We start from the raw sequence: 11,799 nt of genomic DNA on the forward strand, positions 1-11,799 counted from the left end.
GTTTGTTTGCGATACGCGGGCCTCTCACTGTTGTGACCTCTCCCGTTGCAGAGCACAGGCTCCGGACGCGCAGGCTCAGCGGCCATGGCTCGTGGGCCCAGCCGCTCCACGGCATGTGGGATCTTCCAGAATCGGGGCACGAACCCATGTCCCCTGCATCGGCAGGTGGACCCTCAACCACTGCGCTACCAGGGAAGCCCAAGCACTGTGTTTTCATACTCATTTGGTAATGGTAGTTACAGTAGAAAGTTTCATTGTCAATTACCACTAATTTGCCCTTGCACCACGAGCTTACTATGGAAAATGGGTGGCAAAGTGATTGAACTATTCCAAAGACCAGTGAATGAATCATGTTCTCTGACTAAAACAGCATCATTAGTCTCCTCACCACATTGCAATTTGTCTCGAACCACAGGAAGCCCTTGATGCTTTGGTAATCCACAGTGTGATTGTGATTTTACAGAAACTTTGGCATTTACTTTTTTATTTCATGACTCACGACAAGAGAAGAAAAGACTAAACTGTGATCATTTCGTTGAAGTTAGAAGGGAGAGCCCTTTTTAAAAGTTCTCCAAACTAAAACAGAATGCAACTAAAATTTGATCTAGGTCCTGAAAGACCAGACCGAGTGTCCAGATGGTAGACAACAGAACTGGGCTCAGTCTGGTAGTCTGGCCTTCTTATTCAGTGGAATTCATTAAGTAATTTTTTCTTGAGACTAGTAGAAATTCAATACAGTGTAATTGTAACAGAGCAGTAGAATGACATTGAATTGGACTTGAAGACCAATGAGACTGAAAATTGCAATTGGTGCATCTATTTTGTTTCACAGTCACAGAAACTTAGCACCATTTTCCCCCAGCCATGCAAGCTCATGCTTAGGTGCTATCAATCCTAAGGGAGACCACTCAGGGAGTGAGGAATGATGGACAGACCAGACCAGCTTCTACTGGGATAGGAAAAGCAACGCAAAGCACATGACCTCTAGAAGGTGGGACAGCACCAGCCTCATTGTACAAAAGGGTAAGTAAAAGTCACATAGAGGTGAGACAGTGTCCTGATTCTGAGCCATTATATCCTAAACTATTTAAAATACGTGAATAGCTGCTGGCTGTAAAACAGTTGCCGTCAAAGAAATTCCCCTGGTCAAGTACACTTTGGAAACTATCATAAATACCTTCTTTTTAGATATTTATAATATATGTCAGCAACTGAAGGCTCTGATATGCCCTGAAGAAATGAAACTTGTTTTTAACTCTTTAAGCTAATATATCCCAAGCTTTTTGAAAACCGAGAACTCTCTTAACACAGAATCTTATAGCATTCCTTCCCCTCCCCCCTTTTTTTTTTGGCTACACCACAAGGCATGCGGGATCTTAGTTCCCCGAACAGGGGTCAAACCCATGTCTCCTGCAGTGGAAGCACCGAGTCTTAACCACTGGATCTCCAGGGAAGTTCCTATTCCTTCCCCTTCTATCTCTCTGTCCTCTTACTAATAAGTGTTTGCCCAATGTCCATTCAGTCACCTCCCCTGGTTGGGCAGTTTCATTTGTAGAAAAGCATTCCTTTTATTGATCCCAAGTCAGGCCTCAAATCATGGTAATTCTGATTTTACCATCAAAGCTGTACTATCCAGTGTTACTAACCCAGCTCCCTGAAGCGTCAACAAAAACGAATCTCTCCCACTTGAGACATTTATGCTGCAAAGGCTTCCTTCCTCTCAGCCCTTTAAATTAACTTTTTTTTAGATGAAACATCTTTAGTTCCTTCAACCACCTCTCTTCCATGTTAACTAATGTTCCTCACTGTTCGAGCTCTAGCTTGATGGGGTTCCCTGTATGATTTGACAGTAACCTAAGCAAACCACTCCAGGTGTGGTTTAACCAAAGGACAGTGGGGAACTGCCACCTCCCTCATCCTGAAACTCCACCTCTTTTATCCCATTCCTATTTTTTTTTTTTTTTTTTTTTTTGCGGTACGTGGGCCTCTCACTGTTGTGGCCTCTCCCGTTGCGGAGCACAGGCTCCGGACGTGCAGACTCAGCGGCCATGGCTCACGGGCCTAACCGCTCCGCGGCATGTGGGATCTTCCCGGACCGGGGCACGAACCTGTGTGCCCTGCATCGGCAGGCGGGCTCTCAACCACTGCGCCACCAGGGAAGCCCCTCCCATTACTATTTTTTGAATGGTATTTCTCTCTTGACCCACCGTTGACCCTGCAGAGTACAACCTAATGTCCTACGCCTTTTTCACAAGTACAACAATTTAGCCATTCATGGAACACGCCTGTCTTGTCTCGTCAAAATACAACCATCCTATATTTGGACAGAAAGGCAGGACCTTACAATTACCCTAATTAACAATCTCCCCTTTTTATGGATGCGGCTCACTGTTCCAGACTGTGAAATCATGCTGGTTTTGTCCCTACACACATTTACTCTATACAACCCCACCTACGGGCCGGGCCACGCGTCAGGACAGACGTACCTCTTCCCTAACCAGGAGAGCGGAGCACTGCAAAGGGACGCCCATCATCTTGTGTGGATTCCATGTCACAGAGTTGGCCCTAAAGGAAAGAAATGACGTTAAGAGGGTGGGACCCGTGGCAGGCACAGAGGACCCTGCGATGGGCAACAGAGCTCAAGGTTCTTGGCACTGTTGCTCAGACTCCAGCATGACATTAATGTACACAACGAGAAGTGGACTCTTCAATCTGCAACTTTTTCTTTGTCTGCAGAGACAGTAGGTGAGGGCTAGTATCTCCATTCAGCCTCCATGGTGGTCTGAGGACCTCTCTGAGTGACTGGGATCATCCAGTCCAGGGTCCCTCCTGTGGTCACCACGGAGCCGGGCACCAGGCAGGGGCTCTCCTGTGCCTCCAGTGTCCCTGCTTCTGACACAACAGCCCTGCCCTGGAGCTCAGAGCGCTTGCTCATTCCGCAGCTGAACTTCGTTCTCTTCCCAACCTAGTTCCCCCTTATTCCCAGTCAATTACCAAATGGCTCAAATGTGTCCTTTTGTAACAGCTTCTAGCTCATCCCCTGCTTCCACCTCTTGTCTCATCCAGAGATATCCTTCTGGACCGCGGGGGAGATGAGCTACGGCTCCTACAGCAGCCTTCAATCTATTTTGTCCCAACGTACTTGATAAATAGAATGCTCTCCCATCAGTAATAGCGATTCTCAGCTCAGGGGTTTATGCTATTTGAAAAGCCTAAACCATAGTCCTGGTACAGAGTCCTTTAATAATAATTATTATTATTATTACTTTAATCTGGATATATTGTCTTAACTGATGCTTGGTTTCCATTTCATCCTCCACCCGGTACCATAGTTATTTTCTAGCTCTGTTTACGGCCCTCTTCTCTTTCCTTTTGCCTCTGGCCTAAATTCCAAACTGCGGGGTATGGCTCACGGTGTCCACACAGGTGACCCCAGGCCACGGGGCCAGTCTTGAGTCCTGTCAGTTTGCCGTACCACTTTCCATCACACCAGAGTATGTTTTGTTCTCAGGAAATTCTATTCTCATGCTTCTGGGTCTCCTAGTGCTATTTCCTCTTCCTAGAATGTCATCTCCCGTTGCTTCACTTGGTTAAATCCCACTTATTTTTTAAGGCCGATCAAGTAGGGTCTCTGCAGCCTTCTTCAACTCCCTGCTATGCTCTTCCAAACCCCTCCTCCCCCAGCTCCCGGGAAAGCAGCTGCTCTCTTCACAGGAGTCTCTGCGCATGTCTTCTGAGAGACAGAGAATCCTTGAGGAAGAGCCTCGGGAACGCGACCTTGGCATAAACAGACTCACGGGAGGAAGGAAAGCAGTAGGACCATCCGTGGCAGCTGTCTCCAGGGCGCTGCACGTTGCTGGCCCTCTCCTGGCTGAGCAACAGACTGGGGCTCACCCTGTTCCCGGCACTCAAGGTGTGACAACCTTGGGAAGAAATGAGATGCTGGGAAAGATCCCATTCATCGAGTTGATGAATGGCGGTCATCACTGGCCAGTCAGAGAACACTTACTGGCCTGGGGATCTTATCTGAAGGGATGAATAGTCCAGCTCATTGTCTGGTCTTTCTTTAGCTTTGACACTGGCTGTCAGATGTGTTGGAATCAGGGAAAGAAGCGAAAGCAGTTCATGGCCAGATGGCTACACCCCTGCATGCTGGACTAAAAGACTTCAGGAATAATAATTTTTTTTTAAAAAACTGATATTGAAAAGCTCTTTCTAGGAAAACCTCTCCTTGATCTTTAGAATGACCCCGGAGTCAAGAAACCTGGGCTCTGAGCTGTAGGAAAATAGTGGTTAAGGGAGGGGAGCTCGAGTTTGTATTCAGCTTCTATCACTTCCTAGCTGTGCGACCTTAAGCAGGTTACTTAACCTCTCTGTGCCTTGATTTCCTTGTCTCTAAAAAGAGAATAATGGTAAATTGTTTGGGTAAAGGGCTTATAACTGTGTCCAACAAACAGTGAACGTCAAATAAGGTTGGCTCTTGCTACTGATTTCAACTCTATCATTCACGAGCTTTGTGACGCTGGGCACACATACACTGTCATTCTGTACACTCTATAATATTCTATAGCTAGATGCCTGATCCTGATGAAACGCAGCTTTCTCAGTAATGGCACCTGATGGAGAAGAAAATAGCTGTTCTCCACAGCTCTGACTGAGGGTGTTTATTTCCCTGCAGCGGCCCATTTGTCTTTCTAGACTAGAAGCTGCCAAGACTCACACCGACCGGTCACTGAATTCTCTCAGAGGGGCTGCCTCATAAAGGTGCAAAAAGATGCACAGAGTGATTCAAAGACAGGGCATTAGTTTACTGGAGAAATGTTAGCAATTTGGGAAAAAACAGCCTCGGGTTCATTTCAAAATGTTTTGCCGTGGGATTCAGTCCTCTGTGATTTTCTGAAAGTCGGAGAGAGCTGAGCCCCCTAGGGCCGTTTCGTGACATATCCCAGTGCCCTCACTGGCACCTCAAACTCAGACGATCCCAAGTGAACTCGTTAACTTGCTCCCTCCTCATCCTTCAGATCTTCCCTCTCTCCTCTATCCTGGGCCTCGATTCCTCGCACCCGTTTCCTCCCAAGCGTCCAGCTCCCAAACCTTAGTGTTTTGGGTTTCATTCTCTTTTTTTCCCTCTACTGATATCACCCCTTGCAGTTTTTTTTTAATTCTGTATAAAGCACTTTATTCTGTAGTACTTTGGTGCTAGATTTTGTGTGTGTGTGTGTGTGTGTGTATGAGAATCATTTGGAAAATTTTCAGTATTCACACGCTAACTACATTGACTATGTATTTACTATTGACAGGCACTGCTCTAATTGATTCAGATGGATTGGTTTATCTAATCCATACAACAGTAACCCTGTGAGGTACCTACTGTTATTGTACAAGTTTTAAAGATGGAGAGACACCTTGCCCAAGGGTACACAACCAGCAAGTGGGATTCAAGCCATTGCCTGTCTACACAGGGTCTTGCTCGAACCATGACCTAATGCCACAGGTATTCACTCAAAACCCTGGAGAGTCTGCAATGTGTCCTTGGGATGTGACTGGTATATGCATATTGAAAAAGTTCCCCAGGTAGTTTTGATATACTCCCAGAATGATGGTGGTAGACTCTTGATGCAAAACACCTTTGAGAAAGGTCTTTTATATGCAACAAGCTAAAGTTAGCTCAGTCAAAGACGTATCCAAAAAAACTGTCCCTCACGCTTTTCAATATGATATACAAAACTGTAAAATCTGTCAAAGAGGAAACTCTCTGGAATTTCCTAAAATATTGGAAAGTACAGCAAGGCAAAAAAAAAAAAAAAAGCATTAGATGCAAATCGTGCTTCGGCATCTGTAACATCTGGTGTTCTTAGTGTACCTGCAGTGTGACTTCTCTATATACACACCCGAGACAGTTCAGAAGCAAGTAAAGGAAGCAGAAGCAGCGGTTCTTTAAATTACACTGAAGAGCAGGTCTCTGACCGCGCATCCTGCCCCCGATAAAGCAACTCTCCTGGGTTCATGGCCTCCTTGCCCTTGCTGCTGCTGCTGCGGCTGCTGTGGTTCCCACCCGCAGCATCTCTCCCCTCCGCTACCTCCTGCACCTGGACCTGTGTGATATGCCCAGTAGCTCCTAGCCAGTCCTGGCCTCCTTCTCCTCTTGAAGCCAGAGGAGCCCTTCCAAAGCGCAGGTGATGCCACTCCTCTCCTTGGACCCGCACTATGGCTGCTACGGCAGGGCCTTTCCTGGTTTTCTCCCCAACCTGAGAAATAGAACTTTCTCCGTGCGTAATAATGGCTCACACAGCAGTGATGCTCAGCTCAGGGGTTTACGGTGATCTGGACTTGGCTCTGCGGCCAGGCCGTCCGCTGAGACTCACTGGGCAGGACTTCTTCTGGAGCCTCCACTAGCTCCCTGGTCACTGCCATGAATCCATCTCAGTCTCCAAGCAGACCTGTCTGAACTATCGCCAAGGATCCTCTCGAACCCCCGTGCCCCTCCCCTTCACCTTCACACCCTTCCTCTGCTTCTGCCTGATGAGGCTCCACTGCCCGCCCCCGGGGGAAGGCTTCCTCTCCTCTAATAACCCTGGTTAGAAGGAATGATCCATCTCTTGAGCCTTTAATTCCTCTGCCTTGAATTGTAATCCACGGTTGACTGCAGTCTCCCTACTAGATTCGAAACCCTTTGAAGATAGGCTTCGTGTCGTACTTGACTTTGGGCCCGCGCTGTGCCTTGAGGTGTGGCTCGCCTGTGACAGAGGTCCGGTAACCGAGTTTCAGGAGTGGGAGTGAGAGTAATAATCGGTAATTCGGCAGAATCTGTGCTGGAACCTTCAGCTTGGCCAGAAAGTCTTGAGAGTGGACCACAACAACGGGCTCTTCCAGATACACAGCAGCCTGCTGCCAGGAGGGATTAAAGAAGGGTCCCTTACAGTACCCAGAGACATGCTCTGGAGTGCCAGGGCTCCCGGCACTCTCTCAGCCACAGCATCCCTAAATAGCTTGACACTGTTTTCAGGGAAGAAAGGTGCTTTCTGAGAACTGGGTTGGCTCTCGAAGGGGATGCCAGGCAGGGCTCCGGATGCTTGTGCCATTTTGTTACGAGGACGGTACTCTGGGATCCCTGTGACCACTGGTGCACCTCTGGATTTGGCGACAGGAATCGACCACAGATTTCCTCCACTTTAGAGAGAGTCCTAGTGCTTGGAAAAACGTAACATCTCAAGTGAGGCAAATTTCTTTCCTAAACGTGTGTCCACGCACGTTATGGCCAGAGGTGTCCCGTGGCCTTACAAGCTTATTCACCAAAGAAAGTGTGCCTGTGGCTGATGAGTCACTGAGATGGATTCTCTCAGATCAATGGATGGCTGAGGGGGTTCGGCTTAAACCCCCCGACCAAGGATCGAACTCGTGCCCCCTGCAGTGGAAGCTCGGAGTCCTAATCACTGGACCACCGGGGAAGTCCCGACAGTCCCTCGTTTTTAAAAAAGACTTCCTGTTTGGCTATTCCACTTAGCAGATTTACTTACAACACAGTTTCAAGAATTGTGGCAATTAGAGAGGCCGCTATGTCCCATGACAAATGTTCTAAGCTTTGCTCCAAAAGTCTTTAGTCTTTAGTACAAAAGCACATCGGTGTTTATCTTTCCAAGGCCAAGGGTAGGTGAGTTAGTGAGCTTTCAGGTAATCATTGGTCGAGGGGGCTCCATGGCTGGCCATCAGCACTTGGACTCACAGCTGGTGTGAAAGGTACGGTAACAGCCTCTCACTTTTTGGGCTGCTCAATTTAAAGGGACTCAAAGACGAGAAGGTTCTGTGTCCAGGCCACTTCTCTCGATAGCACGTCAATTGAATTCTTGTTCTGATCCTCTGAAAAGGCACCTTCTGAATGGTTCTCTCTTCTTCATTCTCTCTCACTGTTTAGCTCACTGCCTCGTCCTTAAGCTTCTGGTTTCAGGCAGATCTTCATGAAAAAAGGAATTCAGCCCAATGGACCAGAGGCAGAGACCTAAAGCTGGCTCCCTCTGGGAAGGGGCCGTGCCTGTCCTCATCCACTCACACCTGAACTGACACCTGCAGTCAGAGGGCAGGCAGCAGACTCAGAGACACAACCCTGCCGACCTGGGCCTGGGCTGGCCTGTCCAGCCTTCTTTCTGCTACTGCGGCAGAGTGCCCCAGACTTTGCCTCTGCCCTCCTTCCGCAGCCACGGCTTCTCTACATGTGGGTGGGCCTGGATGTCACACAGCCCACCCTGCCATTCATTCTGGCCTGGCTGCCCTGCCTGCCCAGTGCTTCCAGACGCTTCTGAGCTCCACCTGCCTCTCTTCTACAGAAATGGTGCCAAGATGTCCAGAGGCAGAGCCAGGGGGAAACTCTTCCTGGGCAGCATCTGGCTACTGGGCAGGGCACAGTGGGCAGTGGGCAGCCCTGGATGAATCCAGGCTTTCTCAGTTGCCCGGAGTGTCAGAGCTCACCACTGTCCTTGACCTGCCATGTTGTGGTGGGAGAACCAGGAACTCTGAGCTCCCTCTGCACGTGGGCCAGAACTAAAGGCTGAGGCTGATTTTGCATTCTGTAATTCTTTTCCTTTTTCCTTTGGCCCTGAGTAGGCTTTACGCTAATCAAAAATTATTTCCTTTGTATTTTGCAGCTTTTCTCAATGGTCTACTGCTTAGTCTCTGAATAAAAGGTGCTTTGCAGCATCAAACAGAGCTACACCAGAAACATTATTATGGGGATGAAACTATCAGATGATGTTATCACAAGCAGGTTTCACTGTAAGTAAAGGGACCACGTTAAACCCCAAACTCCTCTTTCAACGCTGATAAATTACAATGTGCTTATTTGCTTCACAAAATTATTTATTGGTTTCTTTAAAGCAGTGGATATTATCCTCTCATGAAACGTGAAATCTGTATATCTCCCTAGAAAACAGTGGACGGCCTGAAGTTTCAAACAGTTTTGGTAGTTGGTTCAGAGATCCCAGGAAGGTCATTCCTGAGTCCTCTGGCCAACCATGGAGGCCAGTTAGGAATCTCTATGTTTGAGAAACATTCCACTTGGGTCACTTGGTATGGGATTTAATTTCTTCGTTGTCTACACATAATATTCATGCATACATGAGCACATAAGGCACACAGGTACTGCACAGAATGGGCTCATCTGTACACCAACAGTTCCTGGAAATTGGGTGTAATTTGCTTTTCACATTCAGCTTTCACACTTTAGGTTGTTAACAAGAAAAAATGTGTGTACCTCTCCACGCCGCTCAGTTTCCACTTGTGTTTCCGGGACATCAGTAATCCCCCACCCCAAGCTGCCTGGAAAAGGGAGAGCATACAAAAAAAAAGGCAGTGTTTTAAATTGCCTGGATTTCTAGAGTTTGGTGTCTTCTGGAACAGCAAGCATTGCATAGGGTGAAAGGTACAGCCTCAACCCCAGGTAACTTGGAGACTGGCCACTAGACTTCCAAAGGTTAAACTGGGGGGCTATTCTAAGGTCTCAGGCTCCACCTCAGATTTCTATGGATGTAAAGAGCCAAACATTTCCTCAGTCTACATGAGAAGGAGAAAGATCCTCCCCCAACCTATCACCACCACTCAGTCTTACAGTCTTAGTGAGGCTCATAATCTCAGAACTAGAAACCCTAGTATCTCCACAGTTTAGAGTAGATAAGGTGGGCTGGGACCCTTTAAACTGCTTTCAAGTTGCAAGGAAAACTCTTTTTGACAAGTCTGCATGATTCCAGGGGGAGGAGACACCTTCCAAGCCTATTTTACTGATGTGTAATTTTGGATAAGATAAACCAAAAGCCAAAACAAAACTAATAGCCAAAAAAAAAAAAAAATGCAAGCAGGCAAGATTTGTATCAGCCAATTAGTTGAGCAATAAAGAATGTGCTCCTTTAAAAATTTGTACTCAGGTTTGAAGATTTGAATTGGTGTAATGATCTCCTTCAAAGATCAGATGTAAAGATGGAGATTCATTGGAAAATGTTAACATTCTTTGGGTGTAAAAATAATCCTGGGATAATTTTAAAGAAAAAAACTGGGTATAATTGCATTCTTTTCTTTGTTGTAATTTCAGTCCTTTAACACTTTGAAAAATTATCCAGTTTTCCAAATGTGTAATATTTTAAGATTTTTTTCCAGTTTAATTATAGAATTATAAACAGTAAGGATAATGAGTGGTAAATTTGATACGTTTCAAAGAAAGCTAATACAACTGGTTAAAATATCTCCAACTTCTATTTTAAGTAGAAATTCTAGAGGAGAGCCTACTGCCTGCTGGCTCGGGACACACATTGCTGCTTTTAAAGCTGTCAGGATAATCCTCTTCCTGAATCAGCTAGTGAGGTTTCATAGGCTCTCCAGTTCCAAGACCCAGGTCACTGATGGTACTTGGGTCTGTCAACCTTTTCCCAGTGTCTTCATGTGTGAAATAAAGGGGTCTCTGGTAGGCTAAAGAACAACTCACACTGTGAATCAGGGAAGGAAAAGAAGACTGGAAATTGCGGTGCAGGATAACTCTGGGGTAATGGAAATTTACCTAACGTAGCCTCTGGAGGTTTTCTGCTCATGAAGAAAGAGGAATTAATTTGGTCTGAATGCTTACTATAAAGCCAAAATGATCTACTCAAAACAGTCTACTCTATATAACATAAGCCTCTTGCACCAGAATGTAAATCAACTTATGCTTCCTGCGTCGAGAAAGTCTCACAATGGAAAACACATCAGCTGAACCAAGCATTGTGCATAGAGATGATCTGGCACTGATTCCTTATCTCATGGTGGGTCCTAAACAGTTTGCAGAGAGCAGCTGATCTTGGAGCCACACTTGGAGTCATACCAGTCTAAACTTTAATCCCTTTAATCTGTCCTTCTGAAAGTTGACATTTTTTTTCATTTGGAAATGTCTTGATGGGTGCATCTCCATTATTTTTTGCTGTGACTAACCCTGCAGTCAAAACATCTCACATATAGTTTATCTTACTAGCTGACCAAGATAAAAAATTGGAAATTTGGATTCATATTTCATAGCAAGTTGTCAAGTCTGCTTTCCTCTTTGATTATACTAGTCTCTGACTTGAGCTGAATTTTTTCATCCATTGGATTTCCTATATAAATGCAACTCCTATTTATTCTTTGGACCATTCTCATAGGGAAGTAAGCTTTGCATGTGTGTACTGTGTGTGTGTGTACATAGGCCATATTCCTCCTTGGACATTATGGTCCAATGAATTGAGAACTAAGTGCCCAGCTCAGGTCCTGGTCATAGAAATAAGAATATTATCCTGTTGGGAAAGTTAAGGCATAATCAGCCTCAGACTGCTTCCAGCGAATGTTATGTACAGTGTGAGTTGTGTACTACTTTGTCTCTGTGATTTTTTAAAAGCTTAACTATCACCATCCTGAAAATAAACTCCTAAAGTAAAAACATAGAGAGAATACATTTCATTCCATGAGCTCCACGTGAAAAAATGTGCAAGGACATTTTAGCGGCAGTCCCTACGGGATACTTACATCCACGTGCATCCAGATCTTATACTTTTTGCAGATGTCAGCAACAGCTAACAGGGGATCGAATGCTCCATACACGGTGGTCCCAGCCGTGGCACTCACAAGGAAAGGGACAAATCCCTGCGCAAATGAGAGAGCCCCAAATATTGTAAAATGGGGGGGTGGTGGTCAAAGGATTCTTTTAAAAAGCTCATTAAAAAAAACAGTGGACATTCTCCTCCTATCATACACATCTGCATTTTTGGAACCATCAGGAGGGTTACACACCTTGAAGCCTAGTAGGAATGAGGC

The 11,799-nt window shown here is 46.0% G+C and overlaps 1 protein-coding gene across 1 annotated transcript in view; it reads right to left on the reverse strand.

Annotated features, from left to right (window-relative positions):
• Window positions 1-11,799, reverse strand: part of GAD2 (glutamate decarboxylase 2) — a gene marked incomplete at both ends in the record, with an annotated part of 65,792 nt that overhangs the window by 13,055 nt on the left and 40,938 nt on the right. The window contains 3 exons of the mRNA XM_082619041.1: window positions 2,487-2,565; window positions 9,245-9,309; window positions 11,512-11,628. Of these exons, the coding sequence (XP_082475167.1) occupies window positions 2,487-2,565; window positions 9,245-9,309; window positions 11,512-11,628 (261 nt within the window). The remainder of the gene's footprint in view (window positions 1-2,486; window positions 2,566-9,244; window positions 9,310-11,511; window positions 11,629-11,799) is intronic.

This window comes from Mesoplodon mirus (assembly GCF_964341445.2).
Source record: "Mesoplodon mirus genome assembly, chromosome: 4".
Lineage (NCBI taxonomy): Eukaryota > Metazoa > Chordata > Mammalia > Artiodactyla > Ziphiidae > Mesoplodon > Mesoplodon mirus.